The 20,678-nt window shown below is 35.2% G+C and overlaps 1 protein-coding gene across 1 annotated transcript in view; it reads right to left on the bottom strand.

The window, feature by feature from the left end:
- The window catches only part of LOC136850353 (DE-cadherin-like), a 154,595-nt gene extending 135,963 nt beyond the window's left edge, over nt 1-18,632 (bottom strand). Inside the window, exon 1 of the mRNA XM_067123973.1 lies at nt 17,487-18,632. Coding sequence (XP_066980074.1) covers nt 17,487-17,649 — 163 coding nt within the window. The 5' untranslated portion in view covers nt 17,650-18,632. The remainder of the gene's footprint in view (nt 1-17,486) is intronic.
- Between the last annotated feature and the right edge of the window lie 2,046 nt (nt 18,633-20,678).

Raw genomic sequence — 20,678 nt, 5'->3', positions numbered from 1 at the left:
AAGACTTCAATTCATGAAAGTACTTGCATCAAAAGCAAACGATAAGTGAATACAAAAGAAGACTTCAACTTATGAAAGTACTTGTATCAAAAGCAAACGATAAGTGAATACAAAAGAAGACTTCAATTCATGAAAGTACTTGTATCAAAAGCAAACGATAAGTGAATACAAAAGAAGACTTCAATTCATGAAAGTACTTGTGTCAAAAGCAAACGATAAGTGAATATAAAACAACACTTCAGTTCATGAAAGTACTTGTATCAAAAGGAAATGATAAGTGAATACAAAACAAGACTTCAATTCATGAAAGTACTTGTATCAAAAGCAAACGATAAGTAAATACAAAAGAAGACTTCAACTTGTGAAAGTACTTGTATCGAAAGCAAACGATAAGTGAATACAAAAGAAGACTTCAATTTATGAAAGTACTTGTATCAAAAGCAAACGATATGTGAATACAAAACAAGACTTCAATTCATGAAAGTACTTGCATCAAAAGCAAACGATAAGTGAATACAAAATAAGACTTGAAATTCAATTCATGAAAGTACTTGTATCAAAAACAAACGATAAGTGAATACAAAATAAGACTTCAATTCATGAAAGTACTTGTATCAAAAGCAAACGATAAGTGAATACAAAATAAGACTTCAGTTCATGAAAGTACTTGTATCGAAAGCAAACGATAAGTGAATACAAAAGAAGACTTCAATTCATGAAAGTACTTGTATCAAAAGCAAACGATAAGTGAATACAACAAGACTTCAACTTATGAAAGTATTTGTATCAAAAGCAAACGATAAGTGAATACAAAACAAGACTTCAATTCATGAAAGTACTTGTATCAAAAGCAAACGATAAGTGAATACAAAACAAGACTTCAATTCATGAAAGTACTTATATCAAAAGCAAACGATAAGTGAATACAAAACAAGACTTCAACTTATAAAAGTACTAGTATCAAAAGGAAATGATAAGTGAATACAAAACAAGACTTCAAAACAAGCAAACTGAATCAAAACAAGACTTCAATTCATGAAAGTACTTGTATCAAAAAAAAACAAACGTGAATACAAAACAAAACTTCAATTCATGAAAGTACTTGTATCAAAAGCAAATGATAAGTGAATACAAAACAAGACTGAAATTCATGAAAGTACTTGTATCAAAAGCAAACGATAAGTGAATACAAAACAAGACTTCAACTTATAAAAGTACTAGTATCAAAAGGAAATGATAAGTGAATACAAAACAAGACTTAAATTCATGAAAGTACTTGCATCAAAAGCAAATGGTAAGTGAATACAAAACAACACTTCAAGTTATGACAGTACTTGTGTCAAAAGCAAACGATAAGTGGATATAAAACAACACTTCAATTCATGAAAGTACTTGTATCAAAAGCAAACGATAAATGAATACAAAAGAAGACTTCAATTCATGAAAGTACTTGTATCAAAAGCAAACGATAAGTGAATACAAAAGAAGACTTCAACTTATGAAAGTACTTGTATCAAAAGCAAACGATAAGTGAATACAAAACAAGACTTCAATTCATGAAAGTACTTGTATCAAAAGCAAACGATATGTGAATACAAAACAAGACTTAAATTCATGAAAGTACTTGCATCAAAAGCAAACGATAAGTAATACAAAATAAGACTTGAAATTCAATTCATGAAAGTACTTGTATCAAAAACAAACGATAAGTGAAAACAATTAAGACTTCAATTCATGAAAGTGCTTGCATCAAAAGCAAACGATAAGTGAATACAAAATAAGACTTCAAAGTACTTGTATCGAAAGCAAACGATAAGTTGACTTCAATCGAAAGAAAGCAAACGATAAGTGAATACAAAACAAGACTTCAATTCATGAAAGTACTTGTATCAAAAGCAAACGATAAGTGAATACAAAACAAGACTTCAACTTATTATGAAAGAAATGATTTGAATCAAAAAAGCAAACGATAAGTGAAAAGATAATGAATACAAAACAAGACTTCAATTCATGAAAGTACTTGTATCAAAAGCAAACGATAAGTGAATACAAAACAAGACTTCAATTCATGAAAGTACTTGCATCAAAAGCAAACGATAAGTGAATACAAAACAAGACTTCAATTCATGAAAGTACTTGTAAGTGAATCAAAACAAGACTTAAAGTTATGAAAGTACTTGATCAAAAGCAAACGATAAGTGAATACAAAACAAGACTTCAATTCATGAAAGTACTTGTATCAAAAGCAAACGATAATGAATACAATAAGACTTCAATTCATGAAAGTACTTGTATCAAAAGCAAACGATAAGTAAATACAAAACAAGACTTCAATTCATGAAAGTACTTGTATCAAAAAAGCAAATGATAAGTGAAAACAAAACAAGACTTCAATTCATGAAAGTACTTGTATCAAAACAAACGATAAGTGAATACAACAAGACTTCAATTCATGAAGCAAACGATAAGTGAATACAAAATAAGACTGCATCAAAAGCAAATGATAAGTGAAAACAAAAAACAAGACTTCAACTTATGAAAGTATACTTGTATCGAAAGCAAACGATAAGTGAATACAAAAGAAGACTTTAATTCATGAAAGTACTTGTATCAAAAGCAAACGATAAGTGAATACAAAACAAGACTTCAATTCATGAAAGTATTCATAAAAGCAAACAATAAGTGAATACAAAAGAAGACTTCAATTCATGAAAGTACTTGCATCAAAAGCAAACGATATGTGAATACAAAACAAGACTTCAATTAAAGATCAAAAGCAAACGATAAGTGAATACAAAATAAACTTGACTTACTTTTATCAAAACAAACGAAATGAATACAAAATAAGAAGTTCATGAAAGTACTTGTATCAAAAGCAAACGATAAGTAAATACAAAACAAGACTTCAATTCATGAAAGTACTTGTATCAAAAGCAAACGATAAGTGAATACAAAACAAGACTTCAATTCATGAAAGTACTTGTATCAAAAGCAAATGATAAGTGAATACAAAACAAGACTTCAATTCATGAAAGTACTTGCATCAAAAGCAAACGATAAGTGAATACAAAACAAGACTTCAACTTATGAAAGTACTTGTGTCAAAAGCAAACGATAAGTGAATACAAAAGAAGACAAATTCAAATGAAATTATAACTAAATTGTATCTTATGAAAAAACAAACGATAAGTGAATATAAAATAAGACTTCAATTCATGAAAGTACTTGTATCAAAAGCAAACGATAAGTGAATACAAAAGAAGACTTCAATTCATGAAAGTACTTGTATCAAAAACAAACAATAAGTGAATACAAAATAAGACTTCAATTCATGAAAGTACTTGTATCAAAAACAAACGATAATTGAATACAAAACAAGACTTAAATTCATGAAAGTACTTGCATCAAAAGCAAACGATAAGTGAATACAAAACAAGACTTCAACTTATAAAATAAGACTTCAATTCAAAAGCAAACGATAAGTGAATACAAAACAAGACTTCAATTCATGAAAGTACTTGTATCAAAAGCAAACGATAAGTGAATACAAAACAAGACTTCAATTCATAAAAGTACTTGTATCAAAAGCAAACGATATTTAAATATAAAACAAGACTTCAATTTATGAAAGTCAAAAGCAAACGATTGAATACAAAAGAAGACTTCAATTCATGAAAAGTATCAAACGCAAATGATAAGTGAATACAAAAGAAGACTTCAACTTCATGAAAGTACTTGTATTGCAATCAAAAGCAAAAGATAAGTGAATACAAAAAAGATATCTTCAATACAATGAAATACTTGTATCAAAAGCAAACGATAAGTGAATACAAAACAAGACTTCAATTCATGAAAGTACTTGCATCAAAAGCAAACGATAAGTGAATACAAAATAAGACTTGAAATTCAATTCATGAAAGTACTTGTATCAAAAGCAAACGATAAGTGAATACAAAATAAGACTTCAATTCATGAAAGTACTTGTATCAAAAGCAAACGATAAGTGAATACAAAACAAGACTTCAATTCATGAAAGTACTTGTGTCAAAAGCAAACGATAAGTGAATACAAAACAAGACTTCAATTCATGAAAGTACTTGTATCAAAAGCAAACGATGAGTGAACACAAAACAAGACTTTAACTTATGAAAGTACTTGTATCAAAAGCAAATGATAAATAAATGAAACTTATACTTGTATCAACAAATGATAAATGAATAAAGTACTTGTATCAAAAGCAAATGATAAAGGAATGCATCAACAAAATTAAGAGGGTTAAGCCCACAAATCGTGTTGCAAAATTATATTTTTGGTTTCAGTATACATAAAGAAACATCCGAGGGAGCTGTTTAGCTGCAAAAAAAAAAAAAAAAGTGTAAAAGAAACTCGTTTCACTTCAACTCCTTAACCCGTTTTGACAGTGTAAAAATTGTTGAAAAGAATTTTAATATCCACTTCTGCTCCTTACCCAGTGCTTTTATAATATTAAAATTGTTTAAAAGAAATTTAATTTTCACTTTAACTCATTAGTCAGTGCTTTACAGAATAAAAATTGTTTAAAAGAAATTTAATATTTCATTCCAGCTCCTTACCCAGAAACTTCACAGTATCAGTGTCTCAGGGAACCTTTATTCCCAAGGATAATATAACATGACTTTGCAAGCATACCATCGCCATTTCTCTTCCTATTCTTTGATGTAACCAATACTCACTACATACTATTTTCTCTCGCTAAGGGAGATATCTCTGATATTTCCTCTCTATTTTTTCACCCAGCTTATTCCCATCGGTGGGTTGGGATGTAATCTTTATCTGATCCTAGAGGGAGACAAGAAGACAGGAGCCGAGGCGGAACAAATCTATTTTCTGGCCGTCCCACTTCGAGGCAAATAGGACACTACCCGAAATGACATCAGGGATACATTTTCTTTTCGTAAGAAATTATGTATATCTTTTTGATGAATGACTTTGAAATCAGAGGAAACAATCATTTCAATAATGAATGCCTTACAAATAAAAGGAAACAGTCATTACTTTGCCTTTGCTTGTGATGTCTTACCTTCTGTCGACCATTTTTCTTATAGAATGACATACAAGTAAAGACTTTGAAATATTGCAAAATAAATGAAGATCAACGAGAAGTGACAAGAATAAATGGCAATTCACAAGAAATAATGTGATGGAAATCCTCCGAAGAACAGATTGATTTTAATTCTCAAAAACTCCGAAAGTAGTATTCATATATACTAGCCCAAAGGCGTTTTAAATGGATCTTCAATGGAACATGGATTTTGGAGTCGAATATTATTGTGTAAATGCACTCTTATGAACTCACGTTGATAGGCTCTCATTTGCATAATTACACTGGTATCCAAAGAATTGTTAGAGTGACACAGTAGTATTGAGGAATGTACTGGGTATCTGAACAGGGATTTTGGTAGAAATTTTCAATTCACACACGTACACACACACATACACACAAGCACACACACAAACATACAAACACACACACACACACATATATACACATATATATATATATATATATATATATATATATATATATATATATATATATATATATATATATATATATATATATATATATATATATATATGTATATATGTGTGTGTGTTGACACGATAAATGGAGAGGATTAGGAAACGACGAGAGGGGGAGAACGCAACGACACGGACAATGCTATTAAGAAGAGGATTAAAAGAGAGAGAATGGGAGATGAAAGATAAATGGGGAGTGTTAATGAGGGGATAACGATATAGAGATGAATGCTAGGATGGTTAGGGAGGGAGGAGAGAGAGAGAGAGAGAATGACTGCCATTGTGACATTTTTTTAAGGTTTATTGTGAGTTATTAATTTGCTGTGTTGATTTGTGGGCAAAGCAGAGAGAGAGAGAGAGAGAGAGAGAGAGAGAGAGAGAGAGAGAGAGAGAGAGAGAAGACGGCTCTTATAAGATATCTTTTAAAGTTTTCCTGTAAATTCTTGATTTGTTGAGTCAACTGTGGCCAAAGCTTAGACAGAGTTCCCAGAAAACATTTTCTTTCAGCTTCACTTTCAGTATCAGCAAAAGAAATTCAGAAGTCGTGAAATCTTCTGCTCAGACCCTCAAGTACCAGAAAAGGCTTAACGGCTTATTCATTGTCAAAGGCTTTACTCACAAAAGACAGAGCAAATTAAACAGTAACGGCAAGTCTTCAGAAAATATCTTCGAAGTACAGTCCCTCTCTCTCTCTCTCTCTCTCTCTCTCTCTCTCTCTCTAACCATCCTAGCATTCATCTCTATATCCTTATCCCTTCATTAACACTCCCCATTTATCTTTCGTCTCCCATTCTCTCTCTTTTATTCCTCTCCTCAGCATCATTGTCCGTGTCGCTGCGATCTCCACTCTCGTCTTTCCTAATCCTCTCCATTTATTGTCTAAACAGTCACTCTCCATCCCGACATTAACAGACTCCACTCTTATAATCCAGAAGTTCCTTTCCTCTTCACCTTTTCATTATTCCCCACAACCGTTTTAAAGCTTATCCTTCTTTCTGCGTGACTTCGTCTTCGTTCTCCCGCCCCCTTTGCTTCTCCTCTCTCTCCTCCTCTCTTATTGTAGACCTCTTACTTACATTGTATTTAGATTTTTTGTCAATTCTTACATTATACTATTAGTAACACTCAACTCACTGTCTAAAAAATTGTAACACATTAAAATTTTCAGTATTTCTTCGTCAGCAGATTTTTCAGGAACAGGATTCGGAATATAAAATTCAGGCCAAAGGTCAAGCGCTGGGACCTAAGAGAGGTCATTCAGCGCTGAAAGGGAAATTTAGAGTAGAGAGGTTTGAAAGGTGTAACCGGAGGAAAACCTCGCAGTTGCATTGTGAAACAACTGTTAGGAGAGGGTTAAGGAAAGCAAGATGGAAGAAAGAGAATATGAACGGAGGAACGGCAAAAGGAATGAAAGGGGTTATAGCTAGGGGCCGAAGAAGGGACGCTACAAAGAACCCTAAGTTGAGTCTACATCGCGCCGCATGAGGTGAACTGAGGGCACTATTCCCTCCCCCCCCCCGCCCCCAGGAGGTAAGAGAATGCATAAAATGCCACTCAATGCACCAGTGGAAGAAAAATATTACCGTATAAAATAATAATAATAATAATAATAATAATAATAATAATAATAATAATAATAATAATAATAATAATAATATGGCAGTGGTCACCAGTCAACATGATAACAGACAAGCACAGATATGTTCCTGAGCTGTACCCTAAATATGAAGCAATGGGAGTTCAAGAAATCCATCCTGCCCGTAGGGGCATAATGCAGTCAGTATACCTCATGCGGTTCACTGCAGGCATTACTTATGGTTCTTTGTAGCGTTCCCTCTGTCCCTAAGTGCACCTCTTTACTTCCTTTCACTATACCTCCGTTCTCATTCTCTTTCTTCCATCTTACTTTCCACCTCTTCTGACGATTGTTTCATAGTGCAATTGTGAGGTTTTCCTCCTGCTACGCCTTTAAGGCCTTTTTACCCCCAATTTCCCTTTAAGCACTGAATGGCCTCATAGGTTCCAGCCTTTGGTCTAAATTTTATATTCCAGTCCATTGCAAGGAACACATCCTAACCTAACTTAGCCTAGGGCATAACGTTCTACCCTGATTCTACCTGACCAAGAGAAGGAAATCTTCGCTCTCTAGAGCTCTCCCCTCAGTATATGAATAAATAGATATTAATATTTGCAGCTGGGCTGTTAAGGAGCAGGTTTGGTCACGCCCTTGACTCTAGTACTGAATAATCAGGTACGATAATTAATACACTCCCATTAAAGCCCAAAGATACATGAAAATGTAAGTGTGGGTCAGCTTATCCAAACACATTATTTATTGTGTGCTGTATACGCGTCTTGTATACATTGTACCCACTCAGTATACATAACCACTAACACAGAAACATTCATTTTCACACTTGACGGTTTGCATCAGCATTTATGTGGTGTTGATTCCTACGGGATAAACTCTTCCTTTCTTTCTCCGTTTCACTTTTGTTCAGGTTTTCTGCTCCTGAGCAAGACTGGGCATTAGGCTTCCCGTCCCATTGGCCTTTGGTTTTGAAAGAAGAGTTTAATTTAGAGTTTACGTATGGGACTTGTAGCTATGGTACTGCGTGTTCTCTCTCTCTCTCTCTCTCTCTCTCTCTCTCTCTCTCTCTCTCTCTCTCTCTCTCTCTCTCTTAATTGTAGCTATTACACTGCGTTCTCTCTCTCTCTCTCTCTCTCTCTCTCTCTCTCTCTCTCTCTCTCTCTCTCTCTCTCTCTCTCTCTCTCTCTCTTTTAAATGCAGCTGGCATGGCTCTCTCTCTCTCTCTCTCTCTCTCTCTCTCTCTCTCTTTCATTGTAGCTATGGTACTGCGTTCTCTCTCTCTCTCTCTTTTGTAATTGTAAATATGGCACTGCGTTCTCTCTCTCTCTCTCTCTCTCTCTCTCTCTCTCTCTCTCTCTCTCTCTCTCTTAAACGCAGCTATGGCTCTGCGAACGCCTCAGTGAACTGAACATTCAAGGGAAGAAGTCGGAAAGCTCCCAGAATTTGGTTAGTAATAGCACAGCAGAAACAGTGAAAATAAAGGAAACGAATAAAGTCACCGAGGACAAAAGAGAAGATAGAAACGTCCCTCAGAGTGGCGCAGTTTAATGCACAATCTATTCGGAACAAAGTAGATCTCTTCAAAGCACAAAGTAGATCTCTTCAAAGCATTGATAGCAAGTGAAGAATTAGACATAATAGGCACCACAGAAACGTGGATACAAGAGGCAACAAGAGACTTTGTAGGAGAGTACCAAATAGCAGGATACAAATTGTTAAAATAAGACAGACCCAATAAAATGGCGGAGGCGTTATGTTATATGTGAAGGACCAACTCAGTCCAATAGAGAGTAAAATTACAATCACGCAAGAAGTAATTGGCGTCAATATAAGCTAGTTTAGGGAAGAAGCCAACTCTAATACTAATGTACAGACCTCCCCACCAACCACAAATGTCTGACTAGGAGCTGTATGCACCACTAGGGCAAAAAATAAACAACAAACTCTGCATAATAATGGGAGATTTCAATGCAGCAGTGCACTGGGACACTATGACCTCCACATCAAACTTAGAAGGAAAGAGACTTTTAGAATTTGTCAAAAATTAATTTCTCCACCAATGGGCTGACAAACCTACTAGTGGAAACAATATACTAGACATCGTCCTATCAACAGAAGATAACCTGGTGTCTGACCTTTCAGTAGGTGCAAATCTAGGCAAAAGCGACCATATTAATATTAATATTCACCATATAAAAGAGAAGATACAAAAGAGATTAGACTACCATCGAGGAGACTTAAAAAAAAATAAAGGAGTATGTTAAAAATCTAGATTACGACAAGAACACAGACAGATAAGTGCAGGGAAGCCTTTCTAGAAGAATACACAGAAAAACGCTCCAGATGTATACCACTAAAGTAAATACTAACAAACAGCAATCCTCAGCCTAAGTGGTTCAACAAAGAAATTAAAAATGAAATAAGAAAAAGAGACAGACTGCACAAATCAATGAATCCACACCCAACACCAGAGGAAGCAAGCAGGCATAAAGAACTCTGTAGAATGGTGGACAAATTAGTAAGAAATGCAACAATAAATGAAGATAAGAGAGTTGCATCAGTTTTGAAGGGGAAAACCCTTGACAAAAAATATTTTGACGCATGTTAATAGATCCATCCAAAAGAAATTAAAGAGAACCAATAAAAATTAGCATAGGTCCCTTAAGAGAAACTAGGTAAGAGGAAACCTAGTGAAATTCAGACTCTGTCTAAAAAGTCCCTGGTAAGAGTTAGTTGAATCAAATTTGTCGATTTTTATTAGTGTTTTTCAAATGGAAGACAAACAGACCTCAATCAAACCTGAACCAGCTATTAAATATGAAGGGGGAAAAGAACACAAGAAACTTGACAAAATAATATTTACAGAAGAAAACGTTAAAAACAAAATAGAAAACTCCATGGCAATTTTGTTTAAATCTCCTGGCCCAGATTGGATCCATCCAAAAGAAATGAAAAAAAGAGTTAAAAGAGGAGATAGTTACAAACAGGAACAAACAACCCTCATGCCTCAGGCACATTTGCACCGACTCGCAGGGGTGTCCTTTTAGCTCGGAAAATAAACTCTACAGAAAAACTGCAGAACAATCGAAAAGGTAACCAAAAGGATGATGGAAACTAAATTTAATGTGCCCAACGACAAGAGCTTGCGGATGTACAAAAAATATTTTCCAAGAGCAGAGCCAGGAAATTATAGAGTCCACATCTGTCTAACATCAGTCCCTGGTCAAGATGATTTTTGAGTCCATAATTGCAGATGTAAAATTGTGAGATTCACATTGATAGAAGCAACCTGTTGTTAAACAGTAACGACAACTTTCGGTTTCAGACAAAACAGAAAATCCTGCCTATTTTTCAAACCTCTTGGACATTTTTATAGGATTATGTTTGTCTTGGTATTTAGGGACAGTAGTAGAGCAATAGCTATACTCTCAAACTTAGATTTCCAAAAGGCCTTTGACAAAGTCCCACACAAGAAACTAATGACAAAAGTTTAGAGCTTTAGGAACTGTCAAAGGAGAAAAAGCAGACTGGATAAAGGAAGTATATTATTATTATTATGGACTGGCATATTTATCATCATATTTAATAAGAAAACAAAGAGTTGTAATAAAAGATGAAGTATCTGAAATCAGAATGGGCAGATGTGACAATGAATAACAAGGAGTTCCTCAGGGTTTTGTCCTTGGCCTGTTCCTTTTACCTCTTGATTTTGAGCGAGTTTTTTACATTATGTTTTTGACACACTGATCAAAGAAAGGTTTATAACTAGTAGGATAGCCAAATTTGTTAAAATATGTGAAAAGTAACAGATGACACCAAACTAGTCGTGTAAATGTTGTTAGACCCAGATACATAAAAGTTTAAGAAATTATCTAACAAAAAAAAGGAGAGTGGTTAGTAAAAAAGATGGCAAATTACTTTTAATTATTTGATAATGCTATTGTAAAGTATTTGTTACAAACAGGAACCGAGCTAAAAACAACCCTCATGCCAACTACATGCTGCTTGGGAATAACATAAATAGTGTAGAACAAGAAGAAGACCTTGTAGTCATTATTACCAAGGACTTAAAATCCACAAAACAGTGTATAAAAGCTGAAAAGAAGGCACAGAAACTAGTGGGATACACAAAGAGGCAGTTCAAATACAGAAACAAGGAAACGGTGCATCAGCTCTACATATTAATAGTTAGACCTCATCTTGAATATGCATTACAGTTTTGGTCACCAACACTAAGAAAGGACATAAATAGATCAGAAGGGGTACGAGCAAGAGCCACAAAGTTAATTCCATCCATCAGGTAAATAGGTTACCAAAGACGACTAGAGAGCCTGAACATGTATGGCTTAGAAACACGACGATTGCGAGGACAGCTCATAGAAACATTCAAAATACTGAAAGGCATAACAAAGGTAGATAGTAACCTCTTCACATTAAATGAAAACCAGACTAGAAATAATGGATGGAAACTAGAACTGAAGAGATACAATGCATCTCATTGTGGGAACTTCTTCACATACAAGATATGTGACACATGGAATAAACTGCCACCAGAAGCTGAAAACATCAACAGTGTGGAGGAGTTTAAAAAAACGCTAGACAAAATCATTAGAACACTGTGAATGAACAGTAAAACCTGCCCCTAGAGATAAGTGGGCACATGATGTCTCCCTAGATGGACTAATAAGTCTTTGAGATATCCTAATCCTTGTAACGCTCTCTCTCTCTCTCTCTCTCTCTCTCTCTCTCTCTCTCTCTCTCTCTCTCTCTCTCTCTCTCTCTCTCTGAAGATGCTGTTGTCTTTACATTTTCATGTACCTTTGGTCGTTAATGGGAATGTATTACTTGTTATACCTGATTATTCAGTACTAGTGTCAGAGGTGTAACCAAACCTGCTCCTTAAGAGTCCAGCTACAAACATTAATATTTATTTATTAATATATTGAGGGGAGAGTTCTAAAGAGCGAAGGATTCCTTCTTTTTGGTCAGGTAGAATCAGGGTAGAATGGTGTGCCCTGCAATGGAATGGAGTGTAGAGTTTGGACCAAAGACCAAGCGCTGGGACCAATGAAGTCATTTAGTGCTGAAAGGGGAAATTGAGAGCAAAGGAGGTTTGAAAGGTGTAACAGGAGGAAAACCTCGCAGTTGCACCTTGAAATAATTGTCAGGAGAGAGAGGAAAGTAAAATGGAAGAAAGAGAATGGGAACGGATTATAGTAAATGGAATGAAAGGGATACAGCTCGGGGCAGAAGGAACACTAACAAGAACGGCACGAACCCCCTACGGGACCAAAAAGGCAGGACCCAAGATTTTCATATTTTAAAGGTGACCTGATACCAGTACCACATTCATTTATACATCACAGTGAATATCCAGGCCATAGTGATTATCCAAACTAATCCTAGTAACTTCCTAATCCTTTCCCATTTTTCTCTTGCATCACTTAAAACGAAGTATCTCATATTGACTATATTTTACTTTTAGTGCACAAATAATCTATAAAACATCAATAAAATTGCGTAAAGTTGTCTGTATAGTGATGTCTTCGGTTTCAGGATATTGCTCACGCACTGTCGGCAAGTTTGACTAAATACCAGGCAGGACAAATACCAAAAATGGTTGATAACTACTCTGATGCAATTCTCCTTCTATTTTAATAATTTACTTATATTTTTATTTATTCATTTATTTGTTAATTTACCTGTTTTTCTAATAACTGATCTCCTCTTACTGTATTTCCATTACCTTCTGTTACTTCTTTCGAATGAACACCATAATCTTCTTTGGACGCTTTAATTTCAAGGCAATGGTGTCTATGGGTTTGTTCCATATGAATAACGTTCATCTTAATTAATAATAATAATAATAATAATAATAATAATAATAATAATAATAATAATAATAATAATAATAATAACATCAACTGCTGTTCTTGACACTACGGATCCAGAGTCCAATTTTCGAGTGAAACTAGAAACCTTTCAAGTCAAAATCCTTGATGCAATTGCAAGCGACCAGGTTCCTGCATTATCAGAATAGCAAGCGACCAGGTTCCTGCATTATCAGAATAAAATATTTGATAAACTTTTATTTCAGAAGGTGACATCTAAAACTAAAGTATTTCCGGAGGCTTAGAAGCTTCTTCTTAGATTTGAGAATATCGTGTTTTCTACATTATAGAAATTGTGCAGCCCTAAAACGATATTGGTTTCTTTTTAAAAAAAATCACACTAATGGTTTTAAGACGCGCTGTAGATGAGCTGATATAGAAGCATCGAAGTATCTATAACGAAAAACGGAGGTTGGATCAGCCATCTATCATAACGCATCCTAACCTGAAGTAGCCGTATTATTATTATTATTATTATTATTATTATTATTATTATTATTATTATTATTATTATTATTATTATTATTAGAAGATATTTATTATTATATTCATATGGAACAAGCCCCCACAGGGGCCACTGACTTGAAATTCAAGCTTCCAACGAATTTGGTGTTCATTCGAAAGAAGTAAAAGAAGGTAAAGGAAAATACAGAGAGGAGATATCAGTTATTTGAAAAACAGATAAATGAACAAATTAATAAATAAATACAAAATGTAAGTAAATATTAAAATAATTGAACAAATTGTAACTGAAGTAATGGACTGACTGACTGATTCATTGACATCTGGGCTGTGGCCAAGTACTGGGTATTTTCGGCCATTTTGCCAGATAGTAAACGCAATAAAAATGCGAGCGAAGTTTTTTCGGCGCAATCGAGTTTTCTAAGCGGAACCTTAAGCCTAATGCCAAGGCCATGAAAATAGATCTATCTTTCGGGTAGCCCAAATAAGGCTAATACTGTAGAGGCTGCAATTTGGCCTATGTTTGATGATTGGTGGTGGATGATCAACATATGGCTAATATGTTAATTTCAAAAGCCTAGCCTCAGTAGTTTTTAAGATCTGAAGGTGGACATAAAAAGTGCGGACAGAATAAAGTGCAGACGGACAGACAAAGCCGGCACAATAGTTTTCTTTTATAAAAAAACTAAAAGGGGGAACTGGAGTGGTTGCATAGCAAGATGAGGAGATCCAGAAAATACAGAAAATGGAGTATATGGGACTAAGGTGGAACTGGGAGAAAGCGCCACAGATGCAATAAGAAGTAACAGTTTCAGGCGTTGTACAGCAAGGCTGAAGAAAAGAAGCGAGAATGGAGGTAAAGGAATTGGAACTGAAATATATAATTTAGGCCAAAGCCACTGGGAATTATGAGGTCACTCAGCGCTGAAAACGGAAATTAAGAGTAAAAGGCTTTTAATGGTGTAACAGGAGGAAAACATTGCACTATGAACAATTGTTAGAGGAGGGTGAAACGTAAGGAATGAAAGGGGTTGCAGCAGCTAGGGGCCGAAGGGACGCTACAAAGAACCTTAACCAATGCCTACAGTGCGCTGAGTGAGGTGCACTGACGGCAGTAGCCCCCTATAGGGAATACCGCCCTGTAAATCTAACGAAAAGAGATTCCACGTGCTCTCTCTTATGCGGCCAGATTTTAGAACAACTTTTCACGATGTCCACTCGACATTCTCACTTAAGTATTCGTCGTAACGCAAATGGCCTGCGGACAGAGATATTGCATTTCACTGAAAAATGACGTAAAAATAATTACAGCTAATATGTTATTGACCCCTTCTCAAACGAGTTTCATGAAAACCAGTTTCTTCAACTGAAAAGTTTCCTGGCGGTTAATGACCAAAGCTAGCCACGATATGAATGATATACATACATGCATACGTACATACATACATATGTACATTAATTGAAGACGCTTTGACACAGTAGTGAAAGTTTTCTAGTGCCTGACCAGGGTGTGTAACGTTTACCTGGATGAGGGAAAGGTTCTGAAGGAATGCGTGAAGAGAATGATTGTTACTTTCCGTAACGGTAAAAGTAATAGATCAGGCAAGACATTACTTTGTACACTAGGGAAGGTACGTAATTGTAGTAGCCACAATACCCTCTTAACTTCTCGAATTCTTCACACTTTTTCGATACCATTGACACTACAAAGCCTTTGACCAATACGCAAGAATTACGAAGTAAATTCTGATGTCCGGTAGCAGGATTCGAACCCGCACCCCGAGTATCAGCACGAGGTCACTTTGCTGACCTGACCAGGAGAAGGTATCCGGTAGGTTTTTACTGAGAATATATGACGGATGCCAATGATTGATTAGAGAAGAACAGTGCGGGTTTCGACAAGGAAGAAGCTGGATGGGTTAAGTATCTATTATGAAAAGTTATGCGAGAAGTATAACAGTTAAAGAAAAAGTTGTATATAGCATTTAGGTACAGTATACAATTATATTTATAGAGCAGTAATGGAGAGGATGTCAGTATGTTATATAGATGATAAGTTGCTGGTAGCAATAAAAAGTTTTTTTATGATGGAAGTGAAGCATCTGTAAGAATGTGTAAACAGGAGGATGAAAGGACTGGTGCAAAAAGAAATGGAGTTTGAGAGAAGGCTGTATTATTATTATTATTATTATTATTATTATTATTATTATTATTATTATTATTATTATTATTATTATTATTATTATTATTCAGAAGATGAGCCCTGTTCATAGGGAACAAGCCCACAGGGCCATTGACTTGAAATTCAATATTCCCAAGAATTTGGTGTTCATTCGAAAAAATGAAAAGATAATGGGAAACACTGAAAGAGGAGATCAGTTATTAGAAAAAAAAACAGATAAATTAACAACTATACAAATAAATAAAAAAAATATATATAAATTATTAAAATAAAAGGATTATTGTATTATGCATTAATGCATAGCATCTTCGTTCGAACTTCTGAAGTTCCAATTGCACGACATCCTCAGGGAGGCTGTTCCAAAGCCCAACGGTGTAAGAAATAAAGGACCTCTGGAACTGAGAAGCTCGACAGCGAGGCACATTCATTGCATATTGGTGCTACTGTTCAGCGAATCTGTATCATGTCCTCTTGGTTGCTTGACATCATCATGGATGAGGGGATGTTAGAGGTTTAACAAAGTACCTATGTTTGTAAATATGTGCTTAAATGTGGGAGCAGATAAAGCATCGTAAATGAAGTGAGGAAATGAGTGACATTTGAGCAGATATAGTGCTGCTTGGGGATAGTGAAGAGAACCTACAAAGACTAGTGAACATTTGAAAGTTATTGCAAGAGGAGGAAGCTGACAGTAAATGTGAGCAAGGTAAGGGTATGAGAGTAAATGGATACCAGCAAGATGGAGCAATAAAAATTAATATGAATGATAGAAGATTACAAGAAATCAATTTTTAGCAGGTTTTGGAAGTAAATATTTTGGGTAATGGAAAGCTAAGAGAAGTGGGTGAAGCAAGGAAAGCATCAGGATGTGTACAGAGGGATTGTTGAACCAACTCTCTTCTATGGAAATGGAGTGTGGATGTTCAGTGCAAATGAATGAAAGGTGGATGTAGTAGGCATGAATTGTTGAAACATTTCACGAGTAGTGCAAAGAGCTGAAAAGATGAGAAATGCCGAAATATATAAAAGTGTTAAAAGCGTTTCCGTACGCGACGGAGTGTTTCGAGATGGTTTCGTCACGTATCAAGAAAGGGAGATGATAAGGAAGACCTAGAAAAGGTCAGAAAGATATCCAAAGGGTGATGAAAAGTGATGCATTGCTTGTAGGGTGGCACAATGGCCTGCTGGTGAGCCTTATATTGAGAAGCATGAAGTGGCTAGCGTTTTGGGGGGATTTTTTCGAAGCATAGGGATCATCCATGATTAAGCCAATAATTTACGAATAAAGATAATAACTCTTTTTTGAAGCTTACACAAACATTATATACAGCATATGTATATATACATATATACATTATATATATTTTTATATATATATATATATATACAATATATATATATATATATATATATATATATATATATATATATATATATATATATATATATATATATATATATATATATATATATATATATATATATATATGTGTGTGCGTGTATGCATGTAGTTTTATTTCCTCTGGTTTTCACTGATACCATGAAGGCAACGATGTTATAAAGCCGGGCATAATAACTTTTGAATGGACTTGCCACATATATTCTCACTGGAAAGCTGTAGTCGAATATAATTTTGAGAGAACTGCCTCACATCTTCTTAATATAAGAAGAGACAATTGACTTTAACTATGCCACGATCTAAACAACAATTGGTAACTGACCACTCTGGCTAATGATAGTATTTCTCCGGAACATAAACAGACAGACAACAGGATAGATTTCAGAGCTAAAAAAAGTTTACCTTTCAAAACATCAGTCTTCGTGGACGAGGTGAGTGAAGAAAATGTTGTCATATTTTCATAGTCCTTATCATAATATTCCTTGGAGCACGCAACTGCGCAAAAGTGCCGTAAAAACACAGCCAAACAAATAAACGCATTCTGATATTCTTTGAGAACCACCATGATCACCCGTCAAGGAACTTAACTCACAATATATAATGTTTTTATCACTAATTCTATTCCTCGCTCTACTTGGGTTTAGCGATAATAATGACATAACGACATCCTTCCTTTAGCAAGATAATTTCCATCATCACTTCGAAAAGAGACCCCGTCACTCCTCAGCTCAAAAAACAGGTAAAAGTTTTCAAAAACTCTTCTAAGAAACACTAAATACAAAAGCGATTAACTTTACGAATTAACTTTCCTTATAACATGAATTTCGTCGAGTCATTCAAAAGCTCCCGCGTTAATGAACCTGCATCGGCTTTCTTTCACTGCAAACAATTGACCACTACAAAGTTATTTCCAAAATGAAAACAAGTTCGTGGAACGTGTCATAACACAGGTCTAGTTTGTCACATTGCCGTGGAACGTGTCATAACACAAGGTTTAGTTTATTACGTTCCCGTGGAAGGTGTCATAACACAAGATCTACTTTATCTCATTCCCGCGTAATGTGTCAAAACACAAGGTCTAGCTTATCACATTCTTGTGGAACGTGTCATAACACAAGGTCTAACTTATCACATTCCTGTGGAACGTGTCATAACAAAAGGTCTGGTCTGTCACATTCCCATGGAACGTGTTATAACACAAAGTTTAGTTCAAGATCTAGATCTTGGTTTAGTTTATCAAATCTCCATGAAACGTGTCACAGCACAAGGTCTAGTTGACCAAATTCCCGTGGAACATCTTATAACACAAGGTCTGTCATACCACAAAGTCTAGTTTATCAAATTCCCGTGAACGGCGTAAAAAGCAAAATGTCCAACTGACAGCCACTGAATAAACAAAAGGCAAAATGTAATGTAGAACCGAAAACAGAACAAATACAAACAAAATATTTCACTGACGATGCTATTGCCTCGGTCGAGAAAGAGGAGGTATATTGTCACATGGCAAGCAACTCCGCGGTACTGTTACACATCCTTTCACACCAGTGGTTGCCGCTACACTAACTCTACGTCACACAGCTCCGTTCTTATAACCTAGTGGTCTCGATATCTCGACCAACCCACCTGAGGATAAAAAGGCTGAATTTCATCCGCCTTCATTCACCGCCTCTCCTCGATTTATCGTTTAATATTCTCTTTTACTTACATTTTTATTTATCTATTAATTTGTAATTTTATCTGTTTTTCTAATAATTGATCTCCTCTTTATGTATTTCCCATTATTTTCTGTTACTTCTTTCGAATGAACACCATATTCTTGGAAAGCTTGAATTTCGAGTCAGTCGGCCCTGTGGGCTTGTTCCATATGAATAGGGTTCATCTTCTGAATAATAATAATAATAATAATAATAATAATAATAATAATAATAATAATAATAATAACTGGTTGCTAGGTTAAATACCATCCGCTTCATACATCACATGAAGTAAAATGTACAAGATTATTTTCCCAGTCTGGCTAAGGTTTATAGGCTTTTTATAGTGGAGAATTTCTTCATAAGGGCGTTTTAATCATTATAAAGGTATCAGCAAAATCATTGTAATATGTTTCACATTTGAATATTAATGATTTTACAGAGAGGAGGATTAAAAACATAATTGTGGAATTAGATTTGAAATGGCCTTTTATTAAAAACTGTCAAAATTCTTGGAGGTTTCAAGAGCAATGACGTCAGACTCGAAATTCTGTAACGGCGGACGTACAGTTATGAGTGAGGTTAGGCAAAACTCAAGTTGACCTTAGAATAGAATAGAATATACAATTTGGCACAATGGCATGGCCAAGCGCTGAGCCCTGTGAGGTCATTCAACGTTGGAAGGGAAATTGAGAGCAAAAAGGTATGAAAGGTGGACAGGAGGAAAACCTCGCAGTTGCACTTTGAATCAATTGTTAGGAGAGGGTGGAGAGTAAGGTGGAAGAAAGAGAATATGAACGAAGGTGCAGTAAATGGAATGAGAGGGGCTGCAGCTAGGGGCTGAAGGAACGCTGCAAAGAACGTTTAGTAATGCCTACAGTGCACCGCATGAGGTTCTCTGACGGCACTATACTCCAAGGGGTCAAATTGACCTTGATTTATGGAGTGTGTACAGTCTGTCAGAGAGAAACTGAGACACAAAGTCGCTATACAGTGTGTGGCTGAAATTGAATAATGTTTCTTAGGCTTACCCGTGATAACCGGTGCACTGTAGGCATCACTTTAGGTTCTTTGCAATGTTCCTTCGGCCCCTAGCTACAACCTTTTCATTCCGTTTACTGTACCTCCGTTCATATTCTCTTTCTTTCATCTTACTTTCCACCCTCTCCTAACAATTGTTTGATAGTGCAACTGCTTTGAGGTTTTCCTCCTGTTTCATCTTCCAAAGCTTTTTACTGTCATTTCCGTTTTAGTGTTGAATGACCTCTTAGGTCCCAGCGCTTGGCATTTGGCCTAATTCCTATATTCTATTCCATTTTTACCTGTGATAAGTTTTACCAGTGGGATAACAGTCTGGAAATTCTAAGGAATGCTAACTTATTAACTTCAGACGCTCTCCAGTTTATGTACTACAATTATCATCCACAGAACCCACAGGCTTGTTCTGAAAGTGCCAGCAACGTAAATGGTTTCAAAAGGGCGAGAAGAAGCGCTGTAAAATCTTCTGGTTTGTCTTTGAATGCCACGCTGCGAACGAGGATGTCATACAATTAGAACCTCAAACGTTCGAGCGAAGATACAGTGCATTACTACCCTAAAACAATTCACCTTGTATTTCAATAATTCATTTATGTTTTCATCCGTTTACTCATTAATTCATCTTTTTTTCTTTTCTTATAACTGACCTCTTCTTTCTGTATTTTCTATCAACTTCTGTACCTTCTCTCTAATGAGCACCATATTCTTTGGAAGCCTGAATTTCAAGGTTGGATCGTTCCATATGAATAGGGTTCACCCTTTGAATAATAATAATAATAATAATAATAATAATAATAATAATAATAATAATAATAATAATAATAATCTACGTTTAGGATACGGAAATAATTACGTCGCAAGA

The sequence above is a fragment of the Macrobrachium rosenbergii genome, chromosome 22, assembly GCF_040412425.1.
Source record: "Macrobrachium rosenbergii isolate ZJJX-2024 chromosome 22, ASM4041242v1, whole genome shotgun sequence".
NCBI classification, from domain to species: Eukaryota; Metazoa; Arthropoda; class Malacostraca; order Decapoda; family Palaemonidae; genus Macrobrachium; species Macrobrachium rosenbergii.
The sequence above is the reverse complement of the archived record's forward strand: the minus strand, read 5'-3'. Positions and strand labels throughout refer to the sequence as shown.